The sequence below is a fragment of the Muscardinus avellanarius genome, assembly GCF_963383645.1.
Source record: "Muscardinus avellanarius genome assembly, chromosome: 13".
Classification (NCBI taxonomy): Eukaryota; Metazoa; Chordata; class Mammalia; order Rodentia; family Gliridae; genus Muscardinus; species Muscardinus avellanarius.
The window spans coordinates 79,837,972-79,858,488 of record NC_137799.1 but is presented as its reverse complement, the minus strand read 5'-3'; the positions used below and the strand labels follow the sequence as shown (position 1 = coordinate 79,858,488).

General features: G+C 46.3%; 1 protein-coding gene across 1 annotated transcript in view; it reads right to left on the bottom strand.

Annotated features, from left to right (window-relative positions):
* The window catches only part of OSTF1 (osteoclast stimulating factor 1), a gene marked incomplete at both ends in the record, with an annotated part of 56,570 nt that extends 41,860 nt beyond the window's left edge, over positions 1–14,710 (bottom strand). Inside the window, one exon of the mRNA XM_080708388.1 lies at positions 14,677–14,710. Within this exon, the coding sequence (XP_080564514.1) occupies positions 14,677–14,710 (34 nt within the window). The remainder of the gene's footprint in view (positions 1–14,676) is intronic.
* Between the last annotated feature and the right edge of the window lie 5,807 nt (positions 14,711–20,517).

The window sequence follows — 20,517 nt, the reverse complement described above, 5'->3', positions numbered from 1 at the left end:
TAAATATACATTTATGCTTTGAACTAACTGAGAGAAGAACGAACTTTAATAAATAAAGCACAAAATAATAAAGTGAGTGTGAGCCGGGCATGGTGGTGCACGCTTGTAATTCCAGCATCTGGGAGGCTAGGACGGGAAGATCATGGTTCGCGGATAGCCTCAACTACTTAGTGAGGCCCTTTGCAACTCAGTGAAACCCTGTTTCAAAATAAAGAATTAAAAAATAGGGCTGGGGGTGTAGCTCGGAGGAAGAATGCTCCTGGGTTCATCCCCAGTACCACAAAAGAAAAAAAAGAGTGTGTATATAAAGCATACCTTGGAAATAAGTTACATTTAGAGTATGATCCTGATTTTCAAAGTCAATAAAAGATAACAATTCAAATGGCAGGCCTTGTTGGTATTACTGGTTCTGCAACTATGATTAGGCACAAGGGTTAACGATAGGATCCTAGCGCAACCTAGGATCCCTGTGTGAGCAAAAGTCTGGACGTGCTGGACCTGACACTCAAGTGGGCGTTCCTTCCTGCCAGCCCAAACGGAGACTCAACAACTTAGGGAGGTCCCTCAGCATCGTACCGAGGGTGTAACTCAGAAGTAGAATGCCTCTGGATTTAACCTTTAGTACGAAAGAAAGAAAGAAAGAAAGAAAGAAAGAAAGAAAGAAAGAAAGAAAGAGAAAAAAAGAAAGAAAAAAGGAAGGAAGAAAGGAGAAAGGAAGAAAAAAGAAAAAAGAAAAGAAGAAACATGAGGCCAAGATGAACTGCATACCCCTATGATTGTGTGTGTGCTGGTATACATATATTACATATTTTATGTAATGAGTCATTAAGTATAATATGTTATTTTAGTGGAAATCAAGGTCAAAATTGTTTGGACACCACTACTTCAAACTATCTGACCAAATTAGGGACTTGCTTGAGGATTCTATAAAGAATAAATTATCTTTCCTCTTTTTTGTGGATTTTAAAATTCAGCTAATATAAAAAAAATATTCTCCCATCTACCCCCAAAGCAGATAGGAACAACCAATCTAAACCTCACAAGAAAAGGAGGAAGAGGAGAAAGAGGAGGAGGAATTATTTGATCATTGGAAAATATGAATGTACTGTTTGACAAAGAGAATGAAAGAACTGTGTGTGTGTGTGTGTGTGTGTGTGTGTGTGTGTGTGTGTGTGTTACTGGGGATTGAACCCAGGGGCATTTTACCCCTGAGCTACACCCCTATCCCTATTTTTGATTTTTTATTTTGAAACAGGGTCTCACTGAGTTGCAAAGTGCCTCACTAAGTAGACGAGGCTGGCCACAAACCCGATCCTCCTGACTCAGCCTCCCAAATACTGGGATTACAAACCTGCGCCATCACGCCCAGCTAGAAGTATTCATCTTAATTTAGGTTCTGTGCTATGACAAACAAGTGTCACCACATTAGAATTTTCTCAGGGCAAGTGAAAGTAACAACGTGATTTCTACAGGCAAATTTTTTTCTATTAAATGTGCATGATGAAACAGGATGTTTTCTGCTGGGAATGGAGCAGGAGGAGTCTGTGTGATGGTCTCTGCGAGTCAAGGCCATCATTTCCATTCCCGAGGTGAGAGGAAACAGCTGTGATCTGCTGGGTCAGCACAGGCCCCCCCTGGGCTCTGTGGATTCCAACACTCATAAAGGAGGCGGTGAGTGCAGAACCGGCCGCTTGGCTCAGATTTCCATGTATGTCATTCCACAAAAGCCCACTGCTCTTGCAAATAAAATGAGAGGCTATAACCCTTGGAAAGAAAATCAGAGTGTGCTCTGGAACAGGGCAATATCCAAGAGCTACAGATGTAATGAATACATTTCTTCCCACGCATTCATATTCCTGACTAAATTAAAGTCATGTGGTTAATTCTATTTGCATGTGTAATAGAAAAGATTATGAATATGACATCTTTATCCCTTCTTTTCCAAGATCACCTCGCCCCTGCTACCTCATGTATGCAATCTGAAAAGGGGGAGGAAAAAAAGCTAAAGAATTTGAAATGTGTCTTGATTTCAGCTACAGAAATGGCTGAATCCTTAAAAACAGTAGCCAGTGTGTTTTCTGACAAGAGGGTTCTGTTTATGAACAGTGTGCTTTTATAATCCATTTTTTCCCTTTTGCTTATGTTTTCCCTTCAGCAAACTTGGTTGCCTTTACGTCTTGAGGGAGCATTTCTGCTGGTTATTTTTATTTCTTCTCCCCAGGTAACATTAAAGTTCCAAAGAGCAGAGTCCAAATTCCAAATGACCAGGTCTTTGCACTGCTGTGCAAAGATGTTCCCTGGGTCCTGACAGGAACTATATTTCACTTGTGAATCTCAAGAGTTTAAGAAGTGCACGCATAGGTTTAGGTATGCACGCTTTGGAGTTACTGCTCTTCTGAGAAAAAGAACCCACTGGTCATATACATCTTCTCTAATTATATGGAATTTACACACTATACTTGGCCACTGGAAGTAATATTGAAAAAAAGCCTAAAACATAAAGTTCATATTTTTAAAAACAGGGGGAGTGTATAATCAGTGTATGGAAACTAAATGAAAGATATGGAGAGTTAGATAGCTGGTACTATTAGCAATAATGAGATGTTCTTGGAATATATTTCAAATGGACTTAATCTTAGACCTCTAAAAAGGCATTCCCTAGCAAGACAATATGGTGCTACAAATGTGTTCAATATTCACAGCAGAACCCTTTTAAACCTACTGTTGAACCAAGGATATACAAAGCATCTAAGAGAAAAGATCAGTGCGGACACAGAAAGGAGCCTAAGCTATGGACTCGATCAAAGCTGCCTGGATAGAAACACAAGGCTCAAATCTTTGGCTCTGGGCATTTTACTATTTCTAGTTAACACCAGAATTGTGGCATAATAACACCAGATTTAGACATGTACAAAACACTAAAAAAATGACAGAAAGCAAAGAAACATCAATACTTCTAAAAACCAAACCCCTCTCCGTTAGGAAACAAAAGGCTTCACATTCTCTTATGCACCGCATCCAAGAGGCTCTACAAAGCCAGGCGTGGTGGCACACGCTTGTAATCCCAGCATTTGGGAGGCTGAGATGGGAGAACTGCTGTTTGGAGACAGTCTCAGCTACTTAGTGAGGCTCTTTGCAACTCAGAAAGACCCTGTTTCGAAATAAAGAATAAAAATTAGGGCTAGGGGTGTAGCTTGGAGGTAGAATGCTCCTGGGTTCCATCCCCAGTACCGCAAAATAAATAATAAATAAAAAGGCTCTGCAAAAGTCCAAATCTCAAATAACACAACCAAGAAGAGGAAAGTGAGGTGTTTTTTTTTTTTTTTTAAACTTTTTGTGAGTCTAGGGATGGAACCCAGGGGCATTTGACTCCTGCCCTATTTTGTATTTTTTATTTTGAAACAGGGTCTCACTAAGTTGCAGAGGGCCTTTCTAAGTAGCTGAGGCTGTCCATGAACTATGATGCTCTGGTCTCAGCCTCCAGAATGCTGGGATTACAAGCGTGCGCCACCACGCCCAGAGGAAAGTGCGTTTAGAGAATCCAAATGTAGAAAGCAGCAAGACATCCCAAACATTCAGCCGTCCTGAGATCCATCTACTCACTAAGACAACAGCCCACCCACTAGAAATTGCTCCCCAAGTACTATGTTCTCTCAAGTCACAGCAGCACTACTTCAAAGGTTCCCCTCAGGTCCTCTGGTCACTTTCTCTCCTAGGAGTGGCGAGGCTTGCCTCGTAGCCGGGCAGCCTGGGCCGGGCAGCCTCCAGAAGACATTCCTTCTCTACCCAGAGGCAGGCTCCACCCACAGCCTAGCAGCAGATGCCCCAGGTCCCTGCTTCACACTGGCCTGATCTGAAAGTTGAGATTGAGGGTGGGGCTGGGGTGTCTGGAAATACCCAAAGCGTTCAAGTGACACCCAAAAAGGTCAGGGGGTAACCATAACCCAAAGTGTCAAGGTATTTTCCCAGGCCAGCTCAGATTTGGGGAGAAGGAAAGGATGCCCAAAAGGACGGAATCCTTGGGGATTTCACCAGAGGCCAACGAGGCCAGATAAATGAAATGGTGTGGTTTTCAGAGACCGTCATTAAAACAAAGTACAGGGCTAATGTGGTAGAAATCCCCTTTCTCTCAAGGCCTGGTGGGGGGTGACAGCAGCCTTGTGCGTCACCAACTTGCCCTCAGTGCACACCAGCAGCCAAGGGCCAGGCCACACACTCCCAGCTCGTACTTTGCATGTACATGGTCTTTTGAGTTTAATTTAAACTCTTTTTCACTGGTAGATGCTCAGAAGGTCATTTTGTCTTTCTGCAAACCTGGGGGTGGAGAAGTGGAGTGTGCCCTTAAGCTTTGAGGAATACCCGGGTTCCCTCCCCAACCCCGGATCCTGCGGTACTATTTGTCTGCCGTGTAAGACGTGGACAGGGTGACAGCTGAAAGGAACCTCTCTGCCCAGAGGAGGAAGGGAAAGCCAGGGAGCTGTGGGCAGCCACCGACATGCAGTGGGCATCTACACTGCTCAGGGTAACCCTGAGAGTGTGCCCACCTTCTATGCTCACTGTGTACTGCAGGAGTAACCCACCAGCCCTTGTCATCCGTCCTAACACACTGCACATCTTTACCTTTGGTTTCAAAGATAGTTATGGGAAATTAACACTCAAGGTCATTGAGATGATTTTTTAACTATGAATAGAATTGTTTGAACTTGAAGCCATAACAATCAAGCTCATTCCCATTGCTGTTATTCTATGTTCCTAACTCTGTCATTATATCAGAATCTCTAGAAATATATAAATGTTGTTTCCTTGGGGAAGTAGTTCCCTTGGGGGGATAGTTTCACATGTGGGACCAACAAAAGTGGCGGAACAAAGAAAGAGAGTCATTCTTTTAGGAGAAGATCTATCATCCTCCTTTGAGAGGAAAGCTCCAAACCCTTCTTCCTAGAATCAGATGTGAGTTTCTAGACAGTGATGTCTGAATTTGAATCCTTGGCTTAAAACTGTCACTTCCAAAAGAGATAGGAAGGAAACGAGATAGGAGTTCTCAAGAAAGAAGGATTCTGAATGGGAGTTTGCATAGAAAATTAAAACTAACTGAGGACATATTCCTAGATCTTAGGTCTACAGAGCTGATGTTATTGAATAATCAACTTTATATTTTCCCAACTCACAAATCCTGGCTGTCTCAATAGCCAGTCATGAGCGACCATGCTCTAAGATGATCTCATTGGAACATGTACACGTAGTTCCTCTTCCTCCATGGCACAGCTTGGGCCTCTAATATCTACCATGTTTATACCTAAAGTTCTATCATTAGAGGGTCTTTGATTTTTGTGGTGCTGGGGACTGAACCCAAACTACAACCCTAGTCCTTTTTATTCTTTATTTTTATTTTATTTATTTATTTATTGTGGTGCTGGGGATGGAACCCAGGGGCATTCCACCTCCAAGTTATACCCCCAGCCTTATTTTTTTATTTATTCTTTATTTCGAAACAGGGTCTCACAGAGCTGCAAAGGGCCTCACTAAGTAACTGAGGCTGTCCTCAAACCATGATCCTCCTGTCTCAGCCTCCCAAATGCTGGGATTACAAGAGTGCGCCACCACGTCCAGCCTTATTTTTTATTTTAAAACAGGGTGTTGATAAGCCGCTGAGGATGTGGCTAAGTTGCTGAGGCTGGCCTTGAACTTGCCATCCTCCTGTCTCGACCACCGAAGACTGGGATTACAGGCATGTACCACTGTACCTGGTGAGCACCATTCATTTAAACAGAGAATCCCTTTTCAAAAACTTATTTTTAGCCTACATATGTCTGTGTATATATATACTTATATTTAATGTAAGTACTTTGGGGGAAGGGAATTTCAATAAATAAATGACTGGCTTAACACTGAAGGCAAATTTGTTCACCAGATAAGAAGCAGTAAATTTATTCCCAGGACCCCACGGGATTGAAAGGGCCGGAAACTAAGTCCCAATTGATGCGAACAAGGAAAACCGGGACAGTCCTGAGCAAGGACAGGACCCAGTAACACGAGGTGCCATCATCAGACTCAAACAGCAGCTGCCCGCACCTCTCAGATGTGGCAAAGATTAGGCCTGAAGAGGGAAAGTGGCTCCTGTAAAAACCTGACCCAGGTAGAAAGGCCCCGGCCAACTGCGGGATGATGGTATGTCAGAAAGGCACAGGTACTGTAGCCAAAGGTCCAATTTGAGCTCCTGTCTCAGCAGTAAAAAAGGCAAGTGACAAGGGGTAAGGGCAGGTAGAGTAGTGGATGTCCAGGTGCTGTCACCCAGGAGTGCCAGAACAGGTGTCATGACATCAGAGACCCGGTCCCGACCGAGAACCAGGACATGGGCAAGGGGCTGTCGTGGTGATCAGAGCGCCTACAAGCCAGTGCCGAGTCCTGGGGACCGGAAAGCTCCTGGCAGGGACCCCCTGAGGCCTCAGTGTTAAAGTGCAGAACTGGACTTCGAGACTGGCAAGGTGTTATGCAAGAGCCAGAAGCCCCACTGCATGGGTGGAGTTCCCAGAAAGGGGAAGCTAGCGTCTCACACAGGCAGCAACTCGACCCCACAGAGGAGCTCAACCGAGGCCCAGGTTCCAGCAGGCGCTGCTCTGAGGGATGCGGATTCAGAACCTAAATGCAACTCAGCAGAAGAGGATTTATTATTCTCCAATGGGAAAATAAGGTCACAAACCATCTCAAGTTTGGCACAGCATTCAGTATACTCACTTCGGAGAAAACGGTTTCTGCCCCAATGTTTCGAAGCCAGCAGCCCTGCCTGGATTGATCGTGAGAGAACACGCTGGATTTTGCTCCTCCAGGAGCCACCTTCAGACAAAACTGCACTGATTCAGGAGAACAAAGGCCCAGAAGAGGTCAGAGAGTGCATGCTAGGCAGGAAATCCCACAAACCTCGCCAGACAGCGTGTCAGCCATAGCCTGGTCTTAAGCAAAGGAAGCTGAGACTCGGGAATCTTCGAGAACTCCTAAAGTCAGAGCTACCTGCAACTATGCTAAAGCTGTAGGGGCTCAGTCAGCCACCCTCGCCTGCGTTCAGAGAGCTCAGTTTCCCCAAGCCCCTCGCTTGCTCATCCCAGCCCTCTGATCACACTGGGATATTATCTCCAAACGAACGTGTTGTCACTCTTCTGCCTCAGGCGTGCACACACCTGTATGGTAGAAAGGTAAACCGATATGACCGATGAGACAATGTCTGCAAAAAGCACGGTAGCATCCCTTCTGACACAAGAAATCCCACTGCCAGGACTCCATCCTGTGCAGCGGCAAGTGTGAGCACGAGGCTGCAGTAACACTGTCACAACAAAGGATCGGAAACGGCATCAACACACACGAAGGGAGGCCTGGTTACAGGACAGTGGAACGCCACGCAGAACCAGGAAGCTCCCTCACTACCAATAGTTATCGTTTTTCCCCAAACTCCTTTCATTTGTTTGATAGGGAATCTTAACAATTCACTTACAATACCCCACTAAAATTTGTCTCTTTTTTTTAAGTGTCTTCCCCTGTGCATTAGGCAAGTGAGGACAACTCTGGGGACAGTTCTCACTAAGCAGCGGGTGTAAAGTGTGCAGGGGGGAACCTAGCCACACAGGAGTCGGGCTGGGGGAAGCTGGACACCGGAGGGGATATGCCGAGCACGGAACAGACTCCAGCCCTTGCTACTTTGTAGTAAAGCTACAAAAAAACTCTCCCAGCCTTCTTGCAAATGACTTTATTATGTATCAAAACTCTTTATATGTCCTTCCTTTATAAACACTTTAGTGCCTGTCTAGTTACAAAGGAATGTGAGGCTGATCTACTCTTTTTAAAATTGTCCTGTGAAGCCGGGAGTGGTGGCGCTCGCTTGTAATCCCCGCACTTGGGAGGCAGAGACAGGAGGATCGCGCAGGTTCAAAGCCAGCCGCACTGGCTTAAGAGACCCTGTTTCCAAATAAAAAGTATAAAAATGGGTCTGGGAGAGTAGCCCGGAGATAGAAGGGTTTCCAGGAACCCCAGTACCACCAAAAAAAAAAAAAATTTTTACAGTGAACAGGCATGTTGGTGCATGCCTGTAATCCCAGTATTTAGAAGGCTGAGACAGGAGGATTGCATGTTTGGGGTCAGCCTCAGAAATACAGTGAGACTCTCAGCAACATAACAAAACACTATTTTTAAAAAAAAAATGATTTGGGCTTAGAGGTAGAATGCCTGTGGGTTCAATCCCCAGTACCAAATTAAAAAAAAAAAAAAACCTACAGTCTAGTAGTCTTAATACTGATCCAACAAACTTTTATGCAAAGCAAATACCAATATTACAACTGCATATGTTAATAAAAGTGGTTGCCCAATAACACCAGGTCCAGCAGCACAGGTCTCTCTGCCCCAAAATTCAGAGACTCAAGTTAAAGCTTGTTTCTACTCCTGGGTAACACCAATCAGAACTAGCTTTGAGACTGTGAGTAGTTTACTTAACCTTATTAAGTATTACTTCATCTATAAAACTGGGAGGTTAGAACTTATCTCATTGGGAAGTCAGTATAATTAAAGGAGATGGAGCATATAAAGTACTTGGTACAGTGCCTACACATGGCGCCAAATAAATGTTAACTATTACTAACATCACCAGCATCACCAGCATCATCACCTTGGGATTTTCAAGATGTTTTTCTCAGAGATTATTTGCCATCAGGTCTAAATGGAACATCATTTATGAAAAACAGTTTCTGTTTGTGTTACAAAGCAACCCCATGCTCTTATCTTTAATTAAGTCATTTATTTAGGAAGAAAAACATGACACAAAAGTTGAGATTGTTTTAAAATGAAGACCTTTTTTCTTCTCAAAAGTGTTATTTAAGCAGCACATATGTGACGCCTTCAAAGTTTTTATGATGCTTTTACTATGACTAACAAAAGAATCCAGAACATTAACAACTGCTTCTTCTAAGTTCCACGAACTTTTCACAAGACACATAAAATATTTACATTTCTTTACTTTCACCACCAAAATCAATAAGCCATTTGAAAGAAATGATCGAAGCCAGTTATCAAGTTCCCTACTACAAAGGATTTGTATCAACCTGCCTAGAATGACGCGATTCTAAAGTCCAAATCTCATTCAGTATCCTTCAGCATATCCTAATATCAAGTCTCAGAATGAAGAGTAAAGTTTGTGAGAACAACAACAACAACAACAACAACCTTGTCTCTTATACACTCATAACTCTGGTAGGTCACCCTAACTGAAGTGGAAGGCTCCTGATGGTGGCTAAAAACCACATAAATGTTTTACATGTAAAATTGAAGGTCTGAGCTAGTTTGGAAGAAGGAAAGGCAGGTTGCAGAAAGAATGAGCGGAGGACCATGACTGCAACACCTCTAACCAGAGTTACATTCAATGACAAACCATGAGCGGCCAAAGGTGACCCTCAAGAAAAAAATTAGTAAACAAGGGCATCGACCAGCTGTGAAAGAATTGATATTTCAAGCGGAATAGAAACCAAACTGTACAGACTCTCAGAAACACGTACCGACCCAGGGTAAGACATTTAAAACTACACACAGCATTATGAGGATAAATGCTTTTATTTTCTTTTTAGAAAAAAAAAAGTGGGATTTTTTTCAGCAGAAAAAAAATCAGACTATTCAACCAAATGGAAGTAGCAATTGTCACTAGACCATCGAGATGATTTTTACTTTTTCTTGCGGTACTACAGATAGAACCCAAGGGCATTGTACATCCGAGCTAAACCCTCCCAGCCCCATAATTTTTACCTATTTTTATTTTTTGTTTTTGAAGCAGGGTCTAAGTTGCAGAGGGCCTCGCTAAAGTAATGGAGGCTGGATGTGAACCTGACATCCTGTCTCAGCCTCCCAAGTACTGGTATAACAAGTGTGAGCCATCATGCCCAGATTTTTATTTTTACATTTTAATTAATATATGTATTTCATATATATATATATATACATATATATACATATATATATGTATATGTATTTGCCAAGTTTTCTATTTGGGGGGGCTGTTTTATTGTGGGACGTGTATTTTTTGTTTTTTGGGGGGTTGTATTTAGAGGGGGGAGTAAACCCAGGAGCATCCTACCTCCAAGCTATATTCCCAGCTCTTTTTTTTTGATGGTACTGGGGTTCCTGGAATCCCTTCTACCTCCGGGATACACTCCCAGACCTATTTTTATACTTTTTTATTTCTCACTAAGTTGCTGAGAGCCTCACTAAGTAGCTGAGGCTGGCTTCGAACCTGCGCGATCCTCCTGTCTCAGCCTCCCAAATGCTGGGATTACAAGCATATGCCACCACGCCTGGCTTCATCTTTTATTTTTTAATTACAATTTTTTTTAACAAAACAGGTGAGATCAACCAAAAATCCATTAGATATGGGGCAATCTAGGATAATATCTATAGACAGACACATATATATCTCCCTAAATTGACTCAGAATCTCCGTGGATAAGATATATCTTATTGTTCCTTGGAACCTCAGTGTCTACTATGGGGCCTAAAATATAAACTACTAGCAAAAATTTGGATAAGGCTGAAAATACAAAGGAGAGGATCCTAATATGCTTCCGGCTAGTATCAAGGTAGCTGCTGGGCTCTCTCACCCTCATCTGCTCAGGACTTGTCTGCGCAGCCTCCTTCTGTCATTAGTCTCCTTTCTGGGTATATGCTGATCATCCCGAAAGACACAGTAACTCACCTTACAGCTCAGTGTACCTCATTATTTATTAAAACCAGGCAGTCCCCGGTCCCCTTGGTCTGGCTTCTTTCCTCTCAATACTGCCTATGAATTGAGACACATTGTTTTGTCAGGATCCTGCCCTGAAGGAAGTCGTATCCTGTATCTCATAGTGTCCATCCAGTGCGCTCCAACACCAGAGAAGCCATGGGGAAAGTCTCTGTTTTCAGTGCCATTAAAGTAACAACTCCTTCTCAGAGCAAGTAACGCATGCTCATTTTTAAGTACTAGGGATCTTGTAATTGGTCTCTGCCTTTCTTCTTGAAGCCTGGAACCAAGTCTTAGCCCTTCCTTAGTAACTTAATAGGAACTTATAAAGGCCCAGTCCAATGTGGTGACACATGCATGTAATCCCAGTACTTGGTAGGCTAACACAGGAGGATTCCAGGTTCAAAGCCAGCTTCAGCAATTTAGTAAGACTGTTTCAAATGTAAAAATAAAATAAAATAGGAGTTGGGAGTAGCTCAAGAGGTAGAAGGCTTCTGAGTTCAATCCCCAGTACAAAAAAATAAAGAATGCATAATGATATGCTAATTTTTCTACTCATTTCCTCTTATTATTCTTCCCACCCTCTACAAGACCTTTCTTTATTGTATTCTTTCTCTCTCTCTCTCTCTCTCTCTCTCTCTCTCTCTCTCTGAGATAATTCATATTTTTAGAAGCCTTTTGTGATGAGACAGGGCATAAAAAGCAACAAACCACCAGATACAATGGCACATGCCTGTAATACCAGTACCTGGGGAGCTAAAACAAGAGGATGGCGGCTCTGAGGCCAGCCTTAGTAATTTAGAGAGGTTCTCAGCAACTTAGTGAGACTGTTTCAAAATTTTTAAAAAGAATTTTTTTAAAGAAAGGCCTGGAGGTGTAGCTCAGGGTTAGAATACCCCTGGGTTCCATCTCCAGCACCTCACCCCCCCCAACATACACACCAAAAACCATAAACAAAAAATTACACATACCCTCATCAATTCCAAGCTTGCCTTTGGCTCTTTGATTGATCCAACTTGCCTACAGGACCAGAAAACTAAGTGCAATACCACTCCCCTGTTGCTACCAACCAGGAGGTGACCTGTGCACTGTGACAAGAGGGTCTGACTGAAGACCAGAAGCCCCCAGTCCTGGGTTGTAATCCTGCCTGCCACCACCTCCACCAGCTGCTGACTTTAGACAGGTTAACTAACCTTTCTGTACTTTGCCTTCATTTCTCCACCTATGCAGTGGGAACAAAAGTGATACTGACCTCATACGGTGGTTGGGAGGAAAGAATGAGTAAAAAACAAGTCAAAGCGACCTGGCCAGCACCTGGCAGGCAGTAAGTGTGGGCCAGTACTATATTAGGGCACCTCTGTTTCCAAGCCAGCCAGCTTGGAAGCACAGATTCAAGTCGGATTGACAGTGATGTTTTCCGTTATAAGTTACTAAAACAAACCAGGTGCGATGATGCTCACCTGGAAGACAGGAGTACTGCAGGTTTATGGCCAGCCTCCAGCACTTAGCGAGGACCTCTGCAACTCAGTGAGACCCTGCTTCAAAATAATAAAACAGGTATGGGGTATAACTCAGAAGTAGAGCCCCTGCATTCAATCTCTAGTAACACACACACACACACACACACACGCCAACAGACCAATTTCAGTGCTAACTTTATGTTTGTCTCTCATCCCTAAATGGCAGTCAAGCTTAAGCATGTGTGTTACTGAAGTGAAGGAGAAAGCAGGGATGTCACACAATGCTCTGTGCATGTGTCCCCAATGGGTAACAGGATGATCCCTAAGCCACACTAAGTGTGCATACACACACTGGACAAGTTCCCTCACACACAAGCACACCTTCATGGACCTCTAGATGCAACACATGCCTCACTTACTGTGTCTGGAGGAATGAAAACCTCATGAACTGACTCTCTCGGGACACTCTTTAAAATAAAGTACCTTTGCCAGGCAAGTGGCACAGGCCTGTAATCCCAGTACTTGGGAGGCTGAGACAGAGGATCCCAGATTGGAGGCCAGCCTCAGCAATTTAGCCTGACTCCCGGCAACTTGACAAGAAGACTGTTTCAAATTAAAAGGGGGAGCAGGTGGGGTGTAGCTACCTTGTTTCTAGTGCCAATAAAATAAACTACTTTGCTCAGCATAAAGGAAAAATTTTGCTGTGTTGGATATTTGAGGTCCTGCTTTACATCTGAGTTCAGACGCTGTCACCTCATCCAAATGCACTTAAAATGCAAATTCTTCACCAGATTCCACAGCAAATGCTGATGAGAGCCCAATTCTAGCCACGCCCCATATTTGCTCTGGGCAGAGCCTGTCTCTGCAACTTCCTTCCAAAATTTAAGTCCTCTGTGAATGACTGTTTCACTTGGGAGAGTGTGTTCATTACTTTCAAATACAGTATCGTAAATTTAAAAAACTGCAAAATAAGGAAAGCCGTAGTGCTGAAACAAAGAAAAAAAATTAATCGTTGAAACTCTCTCGCAACAAAAGACATTTCAAATTTTGACGTAAATAAAGTTTTAACCTTTGCAATACCGAAATTACACGAGATTGGAAGAAAGGACCTGAGTCCACAGCAGTTATTTCCCACTTCCTACGTTTCCCGTAACTACCTATCCAACAGAATACACCTAGGCGTTTATTGCGTTCGCGAATTAAAACACGCTAGTCCTTTTAAATTCTCCACATCACAGAAAATACACTAAGAACGGAGGCAAAAATTAACAAGGACGACCGCCCAAGGAAACTGCTTTGAGGAACTTTATATTCTCCCCGTCCTCGGTTCGGCGCGTTAAAGCGCGTTAAAGCCGGGCGGCGAGCGCAGAGGGCGAGGGTCGCAGGATCGGTGAGCGCCGAGGCCGCCCCGCCGCCCGGTTCTCCCGGGCCGAGCAGCTCCAGCCGCCCCCGGCCCAGGTGACGGCCAGCGCCCCCCGCCCGGGTCCCAGGCAGCTCCAGCCGCCCCCGGCCCAGGAGACGATCAGCGCCCCCCCCGGGTCCCAGGCAGCTCCAGCCGCCCCCGGCCCAGGAGACGATCAGCGCCCCCCCCCGGGTCCCAGGCAGCTCCAGCCGCCCCCGGCCCAGGAGACGATCAGCGCCCCCCCCCCGGGTCCCAGGCAGCTCCAGCCGCCCCCGGCCCAGGAGACGATCAGCGCCCCCCCCCGGGTCCCAGGCAGCTCCAGCCGCCCCCGGCCCAGGAGACGATCAGCGCCCACCCCCCGGGTCCCAGGCAGCTCCAGCCGCCCCCGGCCCAGGTGACGGCCAGCACCCCCTCCCCGGGTCCCAGGCAGCTCCAGCCGCCCCCGGCCCAGGTGACGGCCAGCGCCCCCCCCCCCGGGTCCCAGGCAGCTCCAGCCGCCCCCGGCCCAGGAGACGATCAGCGCCCCCCCCCCCGGGTCCCAGGCAGCTCCAGCCGCCCCCGGCCCAGGAGACGATCAGCGCCCCCCGCCCCGGGTCCCAGGCAGCTCCAGCCGCCCCCGGCCCAGGTGACGGCCAGCACCCCCCCCCGGCACCCCCCCGCCCCCGGGGCCGGGGCCGCCGCCCCAGCCCGCAGCCCGCACTTCCCGCTCGCGCCGGCGGTCAAGAGCTCCAACTTGACAGTGACACCCACTGCGAAAAGGGGAAGTGGCTCAGATCGTTCCCAGACATATTTATTTAGTTTTTTACCAGGAGAGCCCCGTGGCCCTGCCTTCCTGGAAAGCCGCGATGGGGTGTTGCCATCACACACGCTGGAAAGTTGGGGCGAACGTTAATGTTGCCACACCGAGGATAACTTCTTAAGCATGCTTAGATTCCCAAGTCCTCGATTTCCTCCGGCTACCGGCGACGCCGGCCCTGCGCGGCGCGGCCCCGGCCGGGTCCCGCGAGCTGGGCGTGGCGCGCGGTCCGCAGCCCGGGCAGGGAGCGCGGGCAGCGCCCCTTCCTTACCCGGTTTGGCTGGTTTGGGAGGCGGCTTCGACATCTCGCTTCCGTGAGCGGCCGATCTTCAGGACCACACGCGGGGAGCCCGGCGATCGCCGCGTCAGCCGGCACTCGGAGCGCCCCAAAGTTTCTCTCGGAGCGCCGCGCAACCGTGCACCGCCGAGGACCTGCGCGCACCCCGCCGCGGGAAGCGCGCCTCCGCCGAGTGCCCGCCCGCGCGCCCGAGCCTCTGCGCGCCGCCGCCCGACCAGGAAGTGCCGGGCCTGCCGAGCGCTCATTGGCTCCCGGGCGGGGGCGCGCACGGCGCGGGGCCAGCCGCAGCCCGGCCCGGGCGCCGCGCGCACGCGCCGGGACACGCGCCCCCGAGGGCGCGGCCACGCTCGCCGAAGCCCCGCCCCGACCTCCGCGCCGCGTCCGCCCGAGTGGGAAGGGACCTCCGGGGCCGGCGTGACCCGGCCCGCGCCGAAGGGCCGCCGCCTCCGCGATAGCCTGCGGCCGTGCCCGCCGGCTGGTGACCAGCGCGCGCAGGGGAGCCTCGAACCCGCTCCTGGTGAGTACCTGCCGCGGCCGCCCGTGGGCCCCGGTGCTCCAGAGTGTTGCTGCGCCGCAGCCCGGAACCGGATCGCGTCCCGAGAGCCCTGTCCCTACTCGCGACGGCGTGAGGCTTTTAGGCCCCGCAATAATCCTGAAATCGACAGCGCTGCCATTTGTTGGGAGAAAACCCCGGGGACAGGATCAGGTCTTGACCCCTTCTTGTCTTTGGGGTTGACAAACTACTGCCTGCCTGCAGCCTGGTCTGATGCGACCTTCGACGAATGTTTTTTATTTTTTTTTTTTTTTACATGTTTTTAATGACCGAGAAAAAATCAGAAAATTAATAATAATATTTTGTGGCACGTGACAATTAAAAATATTCAGACTTCAGTGGCCGTAAAGTTTTAGTAGGACTTGACCATGCTCGTTTGCTTGTGTATTGTCTGTTGGCTTTTTCATTAGGAACGCAAGATTGAGTAGCAGCCTGCAAACCTAAACATTTGCTATTTGACACTTGACAGAAGTTTACCCACATGGCCCCAACCTAGCAGATTGAGTCCCCTGGGAAGCTAGGCCTGGAGCATTCAGGAAAGGCAGCGTGCATAAACTGGAAATAGTAGTCTAGCTACTAGACTACCTAGTGGCTGAGACTGGAGGATCGAGGTTCAAGGACAGCCTCAGCAATTAGGGAGGCTTTCAGCAACCTAGTGAGACCCTGCTTCCGAATAAGAAATAAAATCAGTCTGGGGATGTAGCTTGGAAGTAGAATACCTCTGGGTTCAATTCCCAGTACTACACACGTAAAGAGCAGTCAATAATATAACCTATTGTATATCTGAAGAAAAAAAATTGAAAAAACCACTTCCATAAGAACTTATGTAAAATGAAACTATGAAGTCCTACTAGTGAACTCATTAAAACAAAGTGATTGGTGTAGGGACAGGGCAAGGATTACCTATTCAGAAACTCCAGCCTTGGGAGAGTTCTATGTTTACCAAAAGAGAGCAAAGTTCAAACAAGTAGGAAAAGGCTGCCCTGTTCTGTGAAAGAAGAGTCAAAATATCTGTTCAGTAAAGTAAATGAGAAGTCCCAAAAACATTTCACTCTTAAAAACAGACTGGAGCCTGGCGTGGTGGTACACACTTGTAATCCTAGTACTTGGGAAGCTGAGACAGGAGGATCGCAGGTTCAAGGCCAGCCTCAGCGATTTAGTTTGGCTGTTCTCTTAGTGAGACCCTGTTTCAAAATAAAATGGGACTGGCCGTGTAACTCAGAGATAGAATGCTTCTAGGTTCAATCCCCAGTAACGCACATACACACACACACAAAATATGTGGTTATAGAATGTGATACAATACATACATGTACATATATAATCAATGATCTATTTACATGAGATCTGTATGTATCAGACTGTCCTTTAGATGCATCTGGAAAGCACATCATTTTGTTTGCAGTCGTCAGCTCACACTATTTTAGTGTTAGGAAATTAACTTTCTTCCTTACCATCTGCTGATTCATCACATTCTGAGTGGAACTGCTCTGTAATTTAGAATCCATATGCACATATTTGGTAGTAAAATGAATTAAACATAAACACATGCTGTTTTTGGGGGAAAAGAGTCAAAAAATTTTAGGGTGAAAAATGTATAAAAATCTAAAATGATTCACTTGGGGTTTGTTCTGGACCCTCCTGGTCTGTTCTTCTCTATGCATGTGCTTTGCATACATTGGGAAAATAAACTACATTAAAATGCCATAAGGTTGGAGGTGGTAGATATTTCCTAGTGACAGATGCCCTGAGTTGATGAGCTGGAAAGGTCAAAAGGTTGCTTCTCCAGAGACATCATAGGACGTGCAGATTGTAGTTGATCCAACTTGTGTTTCCTTCATGAAGTCTGCAGCTGAATATATTTGAAGCCTGGCAGACTTTTTAAGTTTGTTTTTAAATAATTTTTAAAGAGAGCAAAGACAATAAGATAATAGAATGATGCAAACGTGGACCGTTCCTGCTGGAACTTGAAGTTCAGTTGAAGCTGCCCTGGGCATCCAACAGTGTTCTTTGATGCTTCAGCCAGGCTTGGTGATGCACACCTGTAATCCCAGTACTTGGGAGGCTGAGACGGGAGGATTGCAGGTTGGAGGCCAGCCTCAGCAACTTAGACTCAGCAACCTAGCAAGACCCTGTTTTGAAACAAAAAATAAAATATAAAAGGTGTCAGGTATAGTTCAGAGGTAGAATGCCCCTAGGTTCAACCCCCCAATACCACAACAAAACAGATAGGTGGCTTCGGGATTTCTGGTCCCACCCTGCAGCTTGCCCTAGTCACTCAACCCAGCCACTTGCCTCCTTTCTCATGTCTCACCCCTCCCACACCTTCACCTGCTCATAGCTGATGGGATTTGCCCGACATTAACCCAAACACTGCCTCGGACAGGCCAGACTGCTAACTAGCTTAGAGCTGGGGTTCCCGTTTGGATAAAACTGACTTTGGGCTGTAGGAGTTTCTCCCCCTTCCTTCCCCACAGAACTCTCTGTGTAGTGTCTTGACTGCCCTCGTTCCTCATTGTTTCTGAACTGCAAGAGTTTCCAAGCAGATAACAACGCAAGCCTATGTCTAGTGCCACGGCCACAGCCCCTTGTTCTGAACATGGTACGTAATTGATGCGGTAGCCTCATCTCGTGTGTATGCACAGATGTGGCACTGACGCGGGGACCAATAGTCCTTTCCATTCAGTGGGCACAGTAAATATGTGCCCATCAATAATACATCAATAAGAATGGCATCCATTATGCGTCCGAGCCTGACAACTATCCTTTCTGTGCTCTGGGTAATAAAGTGCTTTGCAGCAGCTTGGACTGATGGAAAGATCTTAGTGGAATTGATTTAGTTTCTTTCCTGGTTTTCCCACTCTATGACCTGGGGTGTGTACTGCAGACTGGGCCGGTTTCATTTGTACAAAAAGAAGGGATGAGCCAAGTGATCTCTAAGGCTATATAAACTTCAGGGTTCAGAATTGATGCTCTAGCAAACCACCCAAAAATAAATGAAGGGATAGCCAGGCCTGGTGGCACACTTGAGTATTTTGGAGGCTTAGAAAAGAGGATTGCAGGTTTAAGGCTAGCTTCAGGAACTTCACGAGGCCCTATTTTTAGAATAAAGTAGTCAGGTGTGGTGGCACATGCTTGTAATCCCAGTACTTGGGGAGGCAGAGACAGGAGGATCACAGGTTCACCACCAACTTCAGCTACTAAGTGAGGTCCTCTGCAACTTAGTGAGACCCTGTTTTCATAATAAAGAATTAGAAGTAGAGCTGAGAGCCGAGCGTGGTGGAGCAAGCTTGTAATCCCTGTGCTTGGGAGGTGAAGACAGGAGGATCGCGCAGGTTCAAAGCCAGCCACACTGGCTTAGGAGACCCTGTTTTCAAATAAAAATATAAAAAGTAGGTCTGGGAGTGTAGCCCAGAAGTAGAAGGGTTTCCAGAAACCCCAGTACCACAAACAAAAAAGAGAGAAAGAAAGAAAGAAAGAAAGAAAGAAAGAAAGAAAGAAAGAAAGAAAGATAGGGCTGAGAGTGTAGGTTGAGGGTAGAATGCCCCCTGGGTTCCATCCCCAGTGCTGAAATTAATTAGTTAATTAATTAATAAAAATAAAACAGAACTAGGGGTGTAGCTCAGCATTAGAACCTCACATCCACCAAAAACGTTTTTTAAATGCAATATAAATGAGGGTACAAGAAATGACAAAATTTAATGGTTGAGGTTTGTTTTGTTGTTTTGCCAAGTAAGGACATCAGTGTACTATCTACTGACAACATACTTAAAGAACTGGGCCTGATGGCTCATGCTTATAATCCTAGTACTTGGGAGGCTGAGAAAAGAGGTTTGAAGCCAGCCTCAACAACTTAGGGAGGCCTTCCGCAACTTAGCGAGACCCTGTTTCAAAATCAAAGAATAAATTAAGACTGGTGGTATAACTCTGAGGTAGTATGCCCCTAGGTTCAGTCCTCATTACCACAAAATGAAAAAAAATGAAGGGAGAGAGGAAAGGAAGGAAGGAAGAACGGAAGGACGGACCAATCATAGGATAAAGGGCAGCCTCTCCCTTCCCAAAAAAAGTAGTTGGAAGCCTTCTGCTGACATCTCAAAAATAAAAGGGTAATATTCAGCCGGGCGTGGTGGCGCACGCTTGTAATCCCAGCGCTTGGGAGGCGGAGACAGGAGGATCGTGCTGCTTCGGAGCCAGCCTCGCTGGCTTAAGAGACCCTGTTTCCAAATAAAAAAATAAAATAAAATAGGTCTAGGAGTGTAGCCTGGAGGTAGAAGGGTTTCCAGGAACCCCAGTACCATCAAAAAAAAAAAAGGGTAATATTCAAAAATTCAAAAGCAGAAGTACTTCATTGTAAAAATGTATTTATTTTACAATACTCACCATATGTGATCGCTCCCTTGATTCACGTTGGGCATTTGGGTGGAGGTGCATGTTCAACAGCGTGACTCCTGGTAAGACTCGATGCCCAATGTGTTCAGCTATTTGAATCCTTGTCTCTCTCCCATGAGCTGTTAATGAGAGTGGGACCTAATCTTAAGCAATTGCACTCAATTTGGAACATTCTGGATAAGCTGAAAAGTCAAGAAGCCACAGCCCTGTTCCCACCAGGCTCTTCTCTGTTCTCCCCCACCCCCACCCGGAAACAGGTCGGGTTAGGAGTGGAGAGGGCTGCTGGCAGCCTGCAGCTCAGCGGCCACTCATCCCCTGACACGGCTTAGGCCCCTGACCGTCCTACCTGAGCAGACAGAAGAGCAGGACCCGCGGTTCTAAGGGCCCCTGCAGCTGAATGACTTTACCTTGTGGAATACCCAAGGAGCCCTTTGGTGAACCTTGGGGGGCCGTGGCCCCAGTGCCCCCACCATGTACACCAGGAGTCCACATTAGCAGGGTCACTGTAACTTCAAAATCACATTCAAGGAAGTATTTCAATGAAAAAGGATTTCCATTCTTCTAATTAGCAGAGTTATATTACCCAAAAGAGTACTTAATTCTGGTTCTATGTCGAGTGTCAAAAAGCCTGTGAAAATTTGTTTTTTCTCCTCTTATGTAAGTCTCTACATAATAATCCACATTTGGCCTGCATTGCCTCATATGTTCACTATCTGGCCTGATTCCATTGGAATTAGCCGAGCCAGGCCCTGGATCTAGGCTTTGGAGTGAGGAGATGGTGTTGTTAACGAACACAAACTTCTGTTTGCCTCTGGCCAGCAGTGACCTTCTCCTTCTTTCACAAGAGGAGAGGTAGGCTGACTCAGAGGGGT